Below are 16,728 nucleotides of genomic sequence, written 5' to 3'. Positions count from 1 at the left end.
CGTCTAATGGATGTATTTCTTGATGCTGTTTTTAGTATAACTTATTTTTTTGCAAATATCTTGGGCTGACTGGGCAAGGATGTATTTTAGTCTTCAACTCTGAAGATCTCTTAATATTTTTGTAAAATGAGGAGTTTCCAATTTCTAGCAACTAATGGAAACTTCTCATCAAGTATAGTGTATGATTCTATTCAGCCATTGCTACATTCTACAGCTATTACAGGGTAATTTGCACATAAACAATGTAGCACTATATCAGTAGGGTAGGGGCAGCACATGAGGTGCTTTCCTTACCTATGTTTTTTTCTTTGACAGCTGTTTCATGCTTATATTGGATGCATAAAGGGAATTTTGTCCTGTGGTGGTAGTGTAAATCCATGAGTAGTTTTCACTGCAGTAACTTCTTATGTCTGTATCCTCAGTCACATACAATAATAAACCAATGTCTGTTTGTTTAGGAAGGAGAAGCTGCAAGTGTGGTCACAGTTGTGTGTTTAAAAACTGCTTTTTTTATTCCCTTTCCAATCTGAAAGGAAAGTCCTGAAAAGCAGTAGGCGTTACGTAACTGATAAATTATTTTTATTATTGCTTGAGTCAGTTTGGAATATTCTGTAATCTGCAAAGACTATTCAAATGGCAGAATTTCATTCAACTCTACTATCTTGTATACATATAAAGTGTGAAATTTTTGTAACTGAGCTGATTTTGTTTAATACCAGGCACTTCTACTGGCTCATGATAAGGTTGCAGAACAAGAAATGCAACCAGAGCCTGTGGCAGATGAAAAAATTTATGAGAATGTTGGTGTGTACGGAGGGGAGACAGTTAAAATAGTTCGCATTGAGAAAGCTCGGGACATTCCATTGGTAAGTACTGGTACTCCCTCAGTTATATGTAAAAGAGGTAAGCTCTTTTTGACCTTTGCAGATTGCTATGAAAGTTTTGGAGTTTGAATGTGGAGGTGATGTAAACACTCTGCCTCCAAAATGAGAAATAGTCATAGGCAGTAAACTTGTGCATATCTTCATATAGCAGTAGCCATACTACCATTTAAAATCTGTACAACCTCTGTCAGCTTGGGTTTGGGCAGGACTTCTTGACAGAAGTCACTATCCCAAGCTTTGGTGCAGGGGAGCTTATAGCCCTGTGCCAACCATGTTTTTTCGGGGTGGTTTTTTTTTTATTAATCTTATAGTGTGGAGCAATTAAATTATTCAATCTTTAGTGCAGCTTGAAGAAATTGAGTGGTGTTTTTTTAAACTGAAGCATTAGGTATATGCATCCGAGCTGTTACTTGCATTCTCTTTCAATGTAGTTACTCCACTGGTTTGGTATATATACAAAAGATGCTTTTGAGTTTCATTTGTATAATAAATTCAGAATGTTTTGCTACTACACAGGGTGCTACTGTTCGCAATGAAATGGATTCTGTTATTATTAGTCGAATAGTGAAAGGAGGTGCCGCAGAGAAGAGTGGGCTGTTACATGAAGGGGACGAAGTCCTGGAGATTAATGGCATTGAGATTCGTGGAAAAGATGTTAATGAAGTTTTTGACTTGTTGGTGAGATGGATACTTCTTTTTTTTCCCTGCAAAAAAAAAAAAAATACTCATTTCATAAGACTGAAGCCTGTTGACTCTCCTTGTCATTTGTACTCATATTTAGCATTAGTTTAAATGTGTTTTTGTTACAATAGCTAGTGTTTATATGTGGAGGGCTATTTCAAGTTTTCTTTCTGATGAATAGTATGATATTAATGAGTAACATGGCAGTTATCTGCAAAAGTGAAGCCTACAAATGTGTAAGAACCAAACTATCATCTTGAGACTTGCTTTTAATTATTTCTAAGAAAAACTTTATCTCTGGAAAGCCGTGATTTTTTACCTTTGTCTCTGAGTCCACAATGAATAGATGTGTGGCTGTGCGGTTGTGGTAGTGTCTGGCTGGGGTGGAGGTAATTTTCTTCATAGTAGCTTATATGATGCTGTGTTTTAGCCTGGTTTTAGATTGAAACAGTGTTGATAACACACCAATGTTTTAGCTATTGCTGAGCAGTGCTTGCACAGTGACAAGGTCTTCTCATGTTTTTCACTCTCTCTTCCACCTGCAAGTAGGCTGGGGGTGAGGAAGAGGTTGGGAGGGGACACAGCTGGGACAGCTGGACTGGGTTGACCAGTGATATATCCTGCCATATAACATCATGCTGAGCAATGAAAACTGGGTGGTGAGTGCCTCTGCATCACTTGTTAGGTTGGGTTTCTTCAGCCCCACTTATTAAACTGTCTTTACCTCAACCCATGAGTTTTTCTTGCTTTTGGTCTTCCAGTTCTCCCCCCCCATCCTGCTGAGGAAGGGGAGTGAGGAGCTGGTAGGTGCTTAGTTGCTGGCCAGACTTAACCCACCACAAATTGTATCACACAGGACCTTTGTATGACTAGACTTCTTACTCTCACTCCTGAAAAAAACCTTTTTGTTTAGCAGTTTACCAGTATAGATGTTCTTCTGTTTATTACACTTTTACCATTCATGACAAAATTACACATTAGTTCAAAAGCAGCTAGTCAAAACAACAGGCAAGAAATCCATCAGCAACTAGGAAATGCAGAGTTAATCTCAATGGCCCTGTGAGGTAGAATGTCAAAAGCTGGGAATTACCAGTACTTTTCTGCTGCCCAATATTGCTCTCTTCTCCCTGGTACCTGCTGTTGATCAGTGTCCAAGATGGGACACCTGGAACCTGGCTATGAATCTTTGGTCTGATTGCACCAGGCAAGACCATGCTGTCAGAGTGAAACAGATGGAAAAGACAATTTTTTAAAAAAAAGCTAATTTATAACTTTGATACAAAACATCACAAATATCCACTAGAACTTATTTAATAGTCTTTGGGGCAGGGGGGGAAGAGAAGTATATTCAGTAAGTCTTCAAATTACTTGGTAGTCTATGGTCTATAGACAAATCAGAATCAGGATGAAGACCTGGGTTGTGCTGTAGGTTGCATTATAATAGGAGAAATAGGCAGCAATATCCACAGATGAAGTTGTCTCATGATATAATAATACTGTAGTTTTTAATGGACAATTTCTACCTTCAGTTTGATTTTTTTTTTTTTTTTTTCTCTGAAATTTGCTGTTAAAATTTTGGAGCTAATCAATGGAACAAGGTTAAGTGAAGGGAAGTAAAGGCAGAAATGTGTGGGTCTTTACGGGTTTTTTTAAGCCCTTTAAAAAGATTCTTATAGTTATTTGAAAAGCCTTGAGTCTCTGTGTTTTTTGGATCAGAGATACTGGAGATACTTCATGCTCTGTAATTGTCTCCATTGCCACCTGTTTGTGTGTTTTGGGTTTTTTGTTTTGTTTTTTTTTTTTTTTTTGTTTTTGTTTTTTTTTTTTAAGCTATATTTGCTTAAGTCCTGTGCTTCTGAAAAATGTTTTGTAGATGCTCAACAGATAATTCAACTCTGGCAGATTAGATCTCTGCAGAGAGCCTGTTCTGCTCTTGAGCAGCTCCTGCAACCTAGAGTTACAGAATAAAAGATTTAAAAACACAATACATTAAGCCAAGAGCAAATTATTTACTGAAAATCTTTTTTAAAAAGTGTTTTTTCAAATACGTTTTTTAAATCAGTAATTTAAAATAATCTTTTTAATTCCTTATTTGTTGTCTTTTGTATTTTGTAATGTGGAAGTGAAGTCTTAAAACTCTTCAGTCTCCTAAAAATACTTTAAACAAGCACAGGAGATGGAAATTACTTTCCTTCCTAATTTTGCCTCACCACTTGGTACCCACATGTTAATAAACTGCGCATGACTTTAGACAAGACTATTCACACAATCACTGTGAAATTATATGCGTTCCTCGTGGAACTATGCGTGCTGACTGAAAATTATGGGTTTTCTTTTCCTGCAGCCTAATCATGTTATGCTCAGTTATGTTTACTTTATTTAAGCTTTATGTCTGAATTTTTTGAAATACATGCATTTGCTCTGGTGTTATACAGCAAAAATTGTTGGGTTGTGTTTCATGGAATGATGTATAGAAAGTGAGATACGTGTAGACCTTGTCACAGGTTGGCACTTGCATTTTATTTAGATATTCTTTGTGTGCAAACACACTCTTAATACAGAATTGTGCAAACAAGTAAGAATTCTTCAAAGCCATGACATTTTTTGTGTTCTACTTTCTTAGTAGGGGTGATTGCAATATTGGTATTAAGTACTTTACAGATGCAGGGTTTTAATTTGTTGAATTTTTAAACAGTGTTTTTTATACTTTGGTAATGTTAGCAGCATAAAATCATAGCAGAAATGTTCAGATTTGAAAACACTGGTCCACTTAAGAGATTTTAGAAAAATAGTAATATTTTATATTTTTTTTTTCTTCCTAACGCAGATCCACTTGTTGGTAGTTTTGAACAGAACAAGAGAATACTATTCTCTATTTTTCTTAAGTCACTGCTTAACAGAATTGCAGCTCTTCCATTTCAACTAGAAATAGCTTGTGTATAATCAAGAATGCTAGGCTTTTAAAATCTGAACATCAACATTTGGCTTCATAGTCCGTCACTGAATCACTGCATCTGTATCTGTACTTTATCTTTTATACCAGTTAAGGGGTAGGTGTTGTGCTGTTAGGAACTGCCTTTTATGGGAATTTTTGAAGCGTTTTCTAAAATACATTATTAAAATTCTTAACATTAAGCCATATTTCAATACTGTATATGAAGAATTTATTTTTTGTCTCAGGCTGACATGCATGGTACTCTGACCTTTGTATTGATTCCCAGTCAGCAGAGCAAGCCACCTCCTGTGAAGGAGACAGTTGTAAGTAACTCTACATAAGTACTTGAGCTTGGTGATACATACCTTGTTTTAGCAGTAATGGGTAGAAAGTTCTGCTGTAGGTCATTTACATTGTGGAACAAAACCAAAACTTAATTGCTTAAATTAGTTTAATTGTTACCGGAAAAACACGTGAATTAACTGTTCAAAATATTGATAGTGTTAAGCTGAAACTCTTAGTATGATTTTAACTCAGTTTCTAGAATAATAAGAAATTATAAAAGTCAAACTGCTTGTGCTTCTGAAATTCTATTTTGAAATTCCTTATTTCTCTTTTCATGTATATATATAATTTTATAAAAATTGGATTGATGGAACTTGCAAATACGCTTTTGAAAAGGATAAGTTTGTATACGGGAAACTTCGTTCATTATCTTTTTAGATAACATTTCTTGAAGCAGATTTCACAGTTTAAAGAAAGAATGCATCGATTTATATCACAGCCAAACAAAAAAGTTAATGGTTGGTGACAAAGTAAAATATTTTATAAATGAAACTTCACCCAAATCCCAGCAAATGGGTTTCAATCTGTGTATTTATTAGATATTTTAAACAAATCAGAATATCTCTGATACTTTTTGAATGCAAAGGACTTAAATCAGTACCTGTGGGGTTTTTGCCTCCTAAAATGGTGAGGAAATTGCACAGACTTTAGAATTAACAAGAGTTAAATTCAGGCCTTCATCTCCAACCTAGCACAACTGTCTCTTCCATTGGTATACCTCAGTAATGATTCTATTCCAGTATCTCCTATATGCCCCAAATAAAGTTTCAATTTCATAGAATCTTGGAGTTTTTATATATTGGAGCTCCACTGCAGTCACATAAAGATGGGGTGTAATTCTTCAGAAGTCACAGGGTTTTTTTCTTTTGTTTTTACATTTGATCTCCCACAGATACATGTGAAAGCGCATTTTGACTATGATCCCTCTGATGACCCTTACGTCCCCTGCCGAGAGTTAGGCCTATCTTTTCAAAAAGGAGATATCCTCCATGTGATCAGCCAAGAAGATCCAAACTGGTGGCAGGCTTACAGAGATGGAGATGAAGATAATCAGCCATTGGCAGGCCTTATCCCTGGTAAATCAAGCTCTAGAAAAAGCCAGTTGTTACCATAGCCACAGGAACAATATTCTGGCTTTCAAAGACTCACATACCCTTAAATATCAATTACCTTTAAGTATCTGTGACTTTGAACCTTTTGCAACAAAGCTCACTGTTCATTATGTAATTCACTTACTTGCAAGGTTGACCTTTTAGAGGCATCTCCATGCACAGATGTTAAATGCAGGGTAAATCTGCTGCTTCCACTGCAGTTTGCCTTTCCAGAGCTACTCTCCTCTTCCTTCACTCCTCCACCTTGCGGACTCTCCGGATTCAGAGTTCCCTCTGCTGGCCACAGAACAGCCTGCCTGCTCTCTGGAGTGGAAAGCAGCAGTTACATTTCTTACTGTGTCAAGCAGTCTATTTGACAAATTTATCTTTTTCACAGTAACTTTTCTGCATGTTTTCACTTGGCACGGAGCTTCAGTTACTTGTAGTAGTCATGCTTCCTTTCTAACCGTTGGGGGCCTTTGAGTAATAGGGTTTGCAGACATTGAAGTCAATATATAATTTTTACATAGAAATATGTACTGCACTGCAGTCCTTTAAAGATCTGCTGATCTGTTAAACACAATGAACAGAAGATTTCAAACTTCATAGAATATCACACCATTACTTTATGACATTTGAATAAATTGAGAGGAACACCGATTTAAATGTAGGCTAATCTGTTTCAGGCTGAAGTTCAAAAGATTTAGTATAAATAGAACACATTTAACATACAAAAATAATTAGAAAACCATATCATCATAGTGGGGAAATGTAGTCTTTCCAGTAGTTTAAATTTACCAGGCAAAACTGTCCAGAATAGTACAAATGATCTGCAAGTCTTTCTTGATTAACATATTTTCAAAGTAATAAACAAGCTTCACGGCAATTTTAGTTTCTCTTCTTAAATTTTAATTTCTCTTTTTAAATTTCTCTCAGATGTTATATTCTACTAGAATTTTCAGAGATGTAAAAGCTTAGAAAAAAAGTAAAATAAGTAAATCATTACAAATAAAAGTATGGAAATGGTTTCTGAATGTTAACTGCTTTTGTGCCTTTTTTTTTTTAAATGTATTAAGGAAAAAGTTTTCAGCAACAAAGAGAAGCAATGAAGCAAACCATAGAAGAAGACAAGGAGCCAGAAAAATCAGGTTGGATATATGCTTTCCAGGGAAAGAAAAATCTAACTCTTATAGAGGTGCTAGTTAGTAATATCTGGAACCTTGTCATTGTGGAGCTGTAGGAAATCCCCCATTTCTTATAATACAAGTGGGATGATTCTTTGAAATTAATTCTTCGTGTAAATACAGGTCTGAATTTAGCACTTTGTTGCATAAATCACACTTTATTCGTAACTATGTGCAATGTAATTAGGATGATATAGGGGAATTTGGAAAGCCCCTTTTTTCTTAAAGAATTTTATCTGCAGTGACTCAGTTTAAGTCCTTGGCATGCAATATTTGCTTAATACACCAAATTGTTGTAACAAACTGAAGAATATTATGCTTTTTCAAAATTGCAGAATAAATTCTCCTATTTAAAGATCCAGATGGTGGGATAGGAAGCTTTTTACTGTGTGGGTATTTGATTGTGATGATTTTTATTTTGGTTAGGAAAACTCTGGTGCGCGAAGAAAAACAAAAAGAAACGGAAAAAGGTTTTATACAATGCAAATAAAAATGATGGTAAGCAACATCTTTTGCACAGTCTGTCCATTTATAAGCAACTATAAGAGATTCTACAAATAGCCTTGTAAATAGAATGCTGAAATTCAGGATATGATGCTAGAAATACTGCCTGATGGTGTTCTATGTGGGAGCAGTACTATGGTTTGTAATAGCATTTAGTGAAAGATATAAAAGAGGCGGCAGGATTTGTAGGGTCACTTAGTGTCTTTAATAAAGACCAGGTGATAACGGTAAAAAACTTAGCATTTTAGGCATGGAAGCACTCATAATTTTACAATGGTTTTGTAATATTTTCTCACTCTGCATAATTAAGTTTAGTAAATGGAAACTTTCTCCACAGAGAGTTTTTAGGCTATTTATACTATATTCTTACAAAAATACTTTGAGATTCGGATGATTTTTGTTGTTGTTGGATATATATAAAGTGTTATTCTTGTACTAGAAACTTGTTCCTTGGCAAAAAAAGTTGTTTCCTGAGTTTATGCTACTGCTTATATCAGTAGAAAGTGGAAACACGTTTTCTCTTTCCAGAAGGGGGCAAAAAAAGCCTCATCTTACTGGGCAAGTGATGATCGTTGGGGTTCTGTTGCTTTGGTGACCCACAGTTAGATGCTGGGCAGAGGGTCGGGACCTACCTGAAACTTGATACTGCGTGGCAAGCAATACATGCTGCTAGCGGTACTGTATGTTGTGACTGTTTTATTGTTTCTCTCCCAAGATTATGACAATGAGGAAATTTTGACCTACGAGGAAATGTCACTGTATCATCAACCAGCAAATAGGAAACGGCCTATTGTTCTGATCGGTCCACAGAACTGTGGCCAGAATGAATTGCGGCAGAGACTTATGAATAACGAAGTGGATCGTTTTGCCTCTGCAGTTCCCCGTAAGCTTGACAGGCAGATACAATTGCTTATTCTAAACATTGTCTGCAGACAAATCCTCTTGTGTTGAAAATAGTAATTAGGAGTTTGGGGATTTTGAGCAGGATATAGGCAGCTCTTGGATAAAGGACAAATAAAGTTACATCTTGTGTGGCAAAAGGTAGCTTTGGTAAGTCAATGCAAATCTAGTGTCCCAACACAGTGTTACAGAGGCATGATAAGACATGCATATATTTCAGTATGAATAAAATTGGAGTGAGTTACAGAAGTTTAAAAAAGAAACTGGTACAGCAGTCAAAGAATTTTTAACATACGTATTCTGCATAAATTTTAATTCAGGTGGCTTTCCCAAACCACTTACATTTCAGGGAATTTTATATTTTTAATGTATAATGTACTCTAAATTAGGTTTACAAACAGCTTAGCAATATAATTTGTTATAAAAAACTTAATACCTGTTTCCACATTCAGAATGCAGCGGCACAGATGAAACTATTGCTTTCTTAGTTGACTATTTTTTTTCTCTACATAATGTAAACAAGACCTCTAAATGTAGGTTCAGCCTTTGGCAACTTCATCTGTCCAGGGGTATTTATTGTAGAAAATAAAATACTTGGATTTCTTGGATATTTTTTTATGCCTTTGTTTGCTTGGTTAGCAATATGTGTTCTAAGAGGAATACTTACTTCTCCTCTTCAGTTCTACAGGTGCATCACTGCTGATTTCTTATTTGTTGCTCTTGTTTGTAGATACTACTCGGACCAGGCGAGAGACTGAAGTAGCTGGCAGGGATTACCATTTTATTTCCCGACAGGCATTTGAAAGTGACATAGCTGCAGGGAAGTTCATTGAATATGGAGAGTTTGAGAAGAACCTCTATGGTACTAGCATAGACTCCGTGCGGCAAGTAATCAACTCTGGCAAGATATGCCTTTTAAATCTTCATACCCAGGTATGGCAAAGCTGTTGCCTGTCGTGCTTTAGTTGTAGAAGCTACTGTGAAACTCTGAAGAGCTGTATTTGGTTTATATAGAATGAGTGTGTTTTCAAGGTCCATTTTAATGTTTATTTCAAATTTTTTCAGTGGTGTTCAGTCGACTCTAGTGTGTTATGAATACAACTTTTATTGTTCCTTCTTTGAAAATATGTGTTCATCTTTATCTGTGCTAAAGGTAATAGGGATCTTGGTTTCCAGGTAGTTCTCACCAGCTTTCGCTATCTGAATTGAAAAATTAATTAAAATAAGGTTTGTGTTTTGTGAACTCTAAGGTTTTTGAAGATGGAGAGGAAGTTGTGATTATACTTGGAAACCGCAGTTGGGGAATGTTTATGCAGTACCATAACAGACAGGATTAAGGTACATCACATCAACAATATTGAAAAGCTCCTTAGCTATGACCTTTTGATTATGGAGAAAGAAGAGACAAACTATGCATATAGACCTCAACTTGGAAATGTAGTCAAACATGGAAAGAGGCAGCATCCTGGAACACAACCTTCTTTTCTGATATGTATGATACTTATAAGGTCTACTGCTGTTGTAGATGCTGCAAAAGAAGCCCTAAAACTTGGACACATCAGTAAAATCTGGTAGTATTGAAGCTATAATTAGCCATCACCAGTTAGAACCGTAGAATACTTCACTAGAATAGCTCATGGGTATTACAAAGCATGTAATGAGATGAAAATTCATAACACTTTGAAAATTGATCTATTTCTGTGGTTACACCGATCTATTTGGGAGCCAAGGCATTTGTCCCAAGACACATAGAAGGAACCTTTTGGAAAAAACAAACTGCAGTTTAGTTCTTTGTATTTCTTGTCTCTTATTATAAATATAACCTGACAAAATAAGAATACGTTAAGCATACGGTAGTAGTGTGTCCAATACCCTGTATTTTAATCTTCAAAACAGAAAAGGTTAAACTGTAATATTTAAAGTAAACTGTTGTATTTAAAGACTCTTTTCTCTGTTCAAACCGGTACTATTTCTTAGCATTGTAAAGAAACTTGCTTCAATGAGATGACTTTTTTTTTTTTTTTGCTGTTGGATACCAAAAGATACGTTCCTTCAGTTTAGTTATGAAGAATATTCTTGAACAAAAGTAAATGTTTGGGTTCCATTAAGCTGAAAAACGTTGGAATATCAATTTTGTAGGAAATGGTGACTGAGCTCTGAGTGGTGGTGCTAATGCTGTTACGAGTCATTATACTGCTGTTAATATATTTGTACAATTGTCATTGTGTTTGAAGAGCATATTATCAGTTATAGCATGTGAATAATGCATCGTTAAATGCCCTTTTCATGGGTGGAACTGTTAAATATTTAATAAACCCTGTTTCTGCAGTCACTGAAGACGCTACGCAATTCTGACTTGAAGCCATATATTATATTTGTTGCACCACCTTCACAAGAGAGATTACGTGCTTTGTTGGCCAAAGAAGGGAAAAACCCAAAGGTAACATATCTAACACTTCTTCTGAAACCATGCTGCTTTTTACTTACGAGTGCTTTTGGTAAACAAATTCATATACTCTTTCTTTGGATTTGGGAGATGATAATGGTACTGAGAATATATGGGAAGCAGTATTGTTGAGATCTGTGTGCTCCAGGTTAGTAGGCAGACCATACTAAGGGAAGGGCTCAGGAGGCTTTTGCCTCATGGAATGAGAGGGGTATGAGGCAAGGGAATCCACTGCTAATTCAGTAATTCTGAGGCACAATGTCTCAGTTGAGGTCCCTGCATTGGGGTACAAAAATGTGACCCTTTATTTCAAAACTGTGGAAAACCCAGCTTTGTCTTCAAGTGAACCTGAGAGTAATTCTAAGGAGCAAAAGAATATTTTTTTTTTTTTGCTTTTGAGAACTTGTCTGCCCTTGGAAAAGCATTTACTTGAAGATATACTCTGAAACTCTTCAGATAAAGTTATTTTAATGCTCGATCCTATAGGATCACTTTTCATGTTTCAACCACAGTCATGTCAAGATCTCAGCTTACCCAGTTCAGATCATTTAGTTAATGAGTAGTTGTACAGAATGGAATTGAAAACCATCAATTAAACCAGGATATCTGAAAGCTCAGAAAAGGTCCTTATGGCCTTATGAGATGCGAAATACATACTGCTAGGATATTGAAGTATGTTCATATTTAGCTTTTTAACTGAAAGCTACCCTACAGTGGTTAGTGGCAGTACTTTGCCACCCTAATATCTTCAAAGTACTAATTGAACATAATGCAGTTCATACTGAGGAAGAACAGTCTTCGCAGTATAACTCAGAAGGGCTCCTGATATGGCTGTTGATCAGGAACCATAACTCACTGTGTTCTACAGCTGTGTTGTTTTGCTCTCCTTGTTTGATGCAAGGATGACATATTGCCTGGATGCAAGATCTAAAGTCTGTTAAAGTCCAGGACTTAAAACAGGTATTTTTCTTTTTTCTTTTTTTTTTTTTTTAATTTATTTCCCCCTGAGTATAATCATAGTCTAAAGACTATAATCATAGTTTTTAAATGGCCATGTTTCCTCCTTCATGGTTATGCAATGAATGAAACTTTATTTTATAGAAATATTTTGTTACATATGTCCTGGGTTTTTTTATTGCAGCAGTCAATACAACAAAATAAAAATCAATACACTGTTAATACTGTTTTCTTTCTGATTAATTGTATTGGAGCTGTATTTATTTCATTTGGGTAAACACTACTGTGTTAAACCCCTTCCACTGATAAAGGGTATTTCTTGCATGTGTGCCTGTATATGGCTTTGATTTTCTTAAGTGAATATAACACTTAGAAAAAGAATATTGAAGACCTGAAGTCCCTTTTGAAAATACCCTCCTTAGAAAGTTATTTCAAAAATTATACCTGGATATTCCTTTATATAATACAAAAATAAGCTGCAAAAGAGAAAAACAAACACTTTTAGAACACTTTTTAGGACATATTTAGAATCCAAGTGTGAAAAATTCGGAAGTAAGACAAGCAATTCCTACTTTTCCCTTCGCATCATTTATCTACATCCACGGTATTCTTGCTTTTGACATGTTTCCTTTCAGGTTCCAAATAGTGTTTTCCATTTTTGAACAATGTCATTTATCTGATGCATTGGTGATTCAATCAGCTTAAATGTATAGCTCTCACTGTGGTTCTCCCTGCTGTTTATTATTTTCACCAGTGGTAGCTGTTGCCTTTGGCTCTTTGGTGTTCGTGGTGCTGCATCTTCAGAGGAATGTTGTCTTGTTCTACACCATTCAAACTTACTCTCACACTACCTTTCCCATCTCCAGTCTTTTTCAGAAGGATCATGGGCTTAGTGACTTAACTCATTTTTCAGAAACATGATTTAAGAGCCTCAGTAAGATGTATGTCAGAAAATGAACAGTACTAGACCTTCTTTGTTTACTTCAGCCTGGGACAGTTATTTACTGTTTGCCACTTATTGCCAATCAGAAAGGATTGTCTTGAGTGCCTTCAGCTTTCAAATATGTATCATGATTCAAGGTGATTGTGAACTTTTCAACAGCTGGTAGCAATACCATAAAAACTTGGGTAAAAGACTTCTGAGTCGAGTTGTTACCTTTCCCTACTCTGTTGTTGAGGGGAGAGGCTTACACACATACACTGATTTTGTGTTTGATTGCAGCCAGAAGAGCTGAGAGAAATCATAGAGAAGACAAGGGAGATGGAACAGAACAATGGCCACTACTTTGATACAGCAATTGTGAATTCTGATCTTGATAAGGCGTATCAAGAGTTACTTCGGTTAATAAACAAACTTGACACAGAACCTCAGTGGGTGCCCTCTACCTGGCTACGATGAGAGAGCAGTTCCAAGGCACAAGTGGACTTCAGTCTAGTAATCTTCCCAAGGAGATCGTGTGTAGGTCTGCCCAATTCTAGTGTAAACGCGTGTGAGCTCTAGACCTCAGTGGCTGCATCCTTTGCCAGTGAAACTGCGTATTACTGAAAAAGTACACTAATCAGCTTGTGAGCCGGTTTAACTGATCTAAAGTGTTCAAGTTTTCTTTCTCAGTGATCTAGAAATTAAGACCTTTTCAGTACTAAATTCTAAAGCTTTAGATGGATTTTTTTTCTAGCAACTACTTTTATACATAAATCCACCTTTTTTTACCTAGAATCACCCTTATTAAGTGCAAGATTTGAAGTATATATGTGTGTGTATATACAGTCCATGCTGTCACATTGTTAAATAACATTAATATTTATAACTCTTAACTTAATGACTTTGTGGGACATGATGGTAGTTCAGGAGCGTAATTTTACAAATCATTGGGCAGAGAAATAATCTACACATGAAAAAGGTTGTTATTAATGAGAAATCTCTCCTGTTCAAAAAAAAAAAAATGCACAGAATGAAGATGCCGCTCTGGTCTGGAGCTGCTCTGTGAGGCTTAATATTTTAATTCTCAAACATTCCACTTTCTAATAGCACTGTAATTGGAAAATGTGTATAATGTAAATATTTCAATCCTTGTGTCTTTTTAGTCAGACTTTTTAAATCAGATTTGACTGCACATTAATTTTAGGTCCAATTAAAGATGAATATTATATTGATCTTTTAGATGTGATATTTTTATGGAATTTTCTTTAAAACATATTGAGTGATTGGAGCTGCTGTTTTCCACAGATCTGTAGAGATATTTAGAAAGGCAGAGGTTATATTTTTGTGAAAAATATAGTTATAAGACATGCTGCTTAAAAGTCAACTTAAGTTCTCATGTTTTATAACAAACTATTGACTAAAATAGACTGATGTGCTGAACATTGGAAGATAGTGGTTTTTTTAATCTCTGCAAACGGTTCATCATGTGGCTGTTGGTTTAATGAATAACTAACTGGAATTAAAATAGCTGAATGTAGCTACTGCATTCTAAATGAGTATTGTAATTCACTAGCGAACACTGTCCTGCATTTGCTCAGTACTGCAGTGAAAATATGTGTAAAACACTGGTAACTGACTGAGAAGTCACAAGAAAGGGGAATATTTTTAATGGTTAAAACAAACAAAAAACTTGAAACAGCTGAAGAAAAGGCGAGATCTGGCTGTATCCGTGTGTTCTGCAAAGCAGATCAGAACACCTCTGCATCCTCAAATGATTCTGAGCTGTGAAGGTTTAACTACTAAGGCTGTGCATCTGCCGCTGAAGCTAACTAAACAGTAGTATCCTGGCTGTTTTGGTTTTGGGTAGCACAAAGAACCCTAACTGTGAATATCTCTTGATTTTAGCCATCGTGTTTCGTTGTTGCTACAGGTAAAACACTGGAGTTACATCAATGTGTGTAGTTCACTCCTGTCTAATGTTGAAGGATGAAAACGTAGTTGATTTTTTCCATTCTCTCGCATATATTCTTTCTTCAAATGTTAATGGAACAAATTCACACCCATAGTTAAATAGAGAGCTCAAAGTATACAGCAGATACAAAGAAATTGTCGGGTAACTATCCTAGTTAGCGAACTAACATTCAGTACATTTTTGTATTGAAAAATGGAAGTTTAGGATGCATTCCTGTCTTGTTAGAAAGCAAAATTATTTGGTTTAATTAGTATGTAGGGTTAAAAACCAATTAAGCAATTAGTGCGGATAAGTAACAACCCTTCAGGAAGAAAAGAAAGGGGGTTGGAAACTTTTTAATATCTTTAGTTCAATTCAGTGTTAGAAATAGCAATATACTAGCTGTTGGCCTAAGGGCTAGATAATTCAAAATAATGGCTTTTTGCCTCACATTGCAGGCACGTTCTCAGTTTAATTCATAGTTTATGACAACTACAATGTTCAGGTATATTGGATAGTCAGTGTTTCATAGATGACAAAATACTGTATTGAGTCTACCCTTTTTTTAAGAAAGATGATTGTAGATGTATTAGGCTTTTTGGTATTGACTGTTTCATAGCTGGACAAGAAGGTGGGAAGCAGTAAAATGTGTTCATTAATGGTAACTGAGCTCAGCTACATAGGTACTGTCCAAATTCCTGCAGTCACAATCAAGATGGTTGCTGAAGCCCCTTAGGCATTCAGTGTTCCTAGGTAGTGTCAGTCACAGTAAATCACGCCATTAATGTATTTGACTAATGTTTGTCTCCCCAGTTTTTCTCAAATGGTGTACAGAAGCTGTTTTTATACAAGTAAGCTTCTGAATGTAGATGTAAAGAATGTTGCTTGAAGTTCAGCTCTACTCTCTTAATTCCCAAGGCACACAGTACTCACTGGCATCCATGTGGAGAGGTGCTGTGGTAGTTTATAACCAATGTTAGCTTTGTCTCCTACTGGAAGGAAAAGCTTGAGCAGCGCTGAGAAACGTACCTGGCTGCCCATCTGCTGCCAGCTCAGACCTGGAACTACCTTCTGTAAGAGACTATCCTGCCTTCTTTAATGAAGGATGTGTGTTAATTCCCTTGAGAGTAAAAGAGACTATGCAAACTTCACTGGTGAAACTCTTCAACCTTATTGCAGGCCTTGTAGTGAGCTGTATCAGACTGAAATGAGGGTATCTGCATTTTTACCAGTCCAGATGTAATTAAAAATAAATGTTAGCTGAAGTGCATAATATTAATTTGTGAATGTAATTATACGACTTTTTAAAATATAAGATGGGGGGTTTAATGCCTTAAATAATTAAGGTAACTTTACTGAGACCTGTGGTTAGCCCCACATTATACTTTTATACATGTATCTGCACTCTGTATTTTGAGACATCATGAACTGCACACTAATGTAAAAATGTAAATATTTCTAGATTTTAAATAAATCACTGTACAATTTCACTTCTTGTAGTGGATCTTGGGAGTCTTCTTTCAGCCATTTTGCTGAATGTGTGAAAGATGCTGTGACCCATTGGTGCCCCAGAGGATGTCCTCTGTTCCTTCTGACACCATGCATCCAGTGGGAGAGGTAACAACATGTCCTCAGATCTACAGTTTCTTTCAAGGTGGACCTGTATCTTACAACAGAGTATGGATTTATTTAGCTGTGTCTTCAGTTGCAAAAGAGAGAAGAAATGGCCTTGTGCTTCATACAATTATATAATGACTTTTTAAAGCTGTTAATAGAAAATAATTTCCTTGCACTTACCCTGCATCTGCAGTTAAGTGCTGGACCACGTTTAAAACAAGATGCTTACCCTGAAGAGACTAGTGGTGCTAGAGACAATGTACTAGTAGTACTGCTATGGCATGCATTCAGTTTGCTGATTGCAAACCACT

General features: G+C 36.0%; 2 protein-coding genes across 2 annotated transcripts in view; both read left to right on the top strand.

Annotated features, from left to right (window-relative positions):
• The window catches only part of PALS1 (protein associated with LIN7 1, MAGUK family member), a 61,574-nt gene extending 45,284 nt beyond the window's left edge, over positions 1–16,290 (top strand). Inside the window, exons 5-14 of the mRNA XM_032984722.2 lie at positions 720–866; positions 1,401–1,562; positions 4,746–4,823; positions 5,738–5,921; positions 7,013–7,084; positions 7,547–7,618; positions 8,340–8,507; positions 9,255–9,457; positions 10,854–10,964; positions 13,150–16,290. Coding sequence (XP_032840613.1) covers positions 720–866; positions 1,401–1,562; positions 4,746–4,823; positions 5,738–5,921; positions 7,013–7,084; positions 7,547–7,618; positions 8,340–8,507; positions 9,255–9,457; positions 10,854–10,964; positions 13,150–13,326 — 1,374 coding nt within the window. The 3' untranslated portion in view covers positions 13,327–16,290. The remainder of the gene's footprint in view (positions 1–719; positions 867–1,400; positions 1,563–4,745; positions 4,824–5,737; positions 5,922–7,012; positions 7,085–7,546; positions 7,619–8,339; positions 8,508–9,254; positions 9,458–10,853; positions 10,965–13,149) is intronic.
• TMEM229B (transmembrane protein 229B) overlaps positions 1–16,728 on the top strand; it is a 323,642-nt gene that overhangs the window by 45,260 nt on the left and 261,654 nt on the right. The gene's annotated exons all lie outside the window — the stretch shown is intronic.

The sequence above is a fragment of the Tyto alba genome, unplaced genomic scaffold, assembly GCF_018691265.1.
Source record: "Tyto alba isolate M040663 unplaced genomic scaffold, T.alba_DEE_v4.0 Super-Scaffold_18, whole genome shotgun sequence".
In the NCBI taxonomy this organism is placed as follows: domain Eukaryota; kingdom Metazoa; phylum Chordata; class Aves; order Strigiformes; family Tytonidae; genus Tyto; species Tyto alba.
This window is presented reverse-complemented; position numbering and strand designations above follow the sequence as displayed.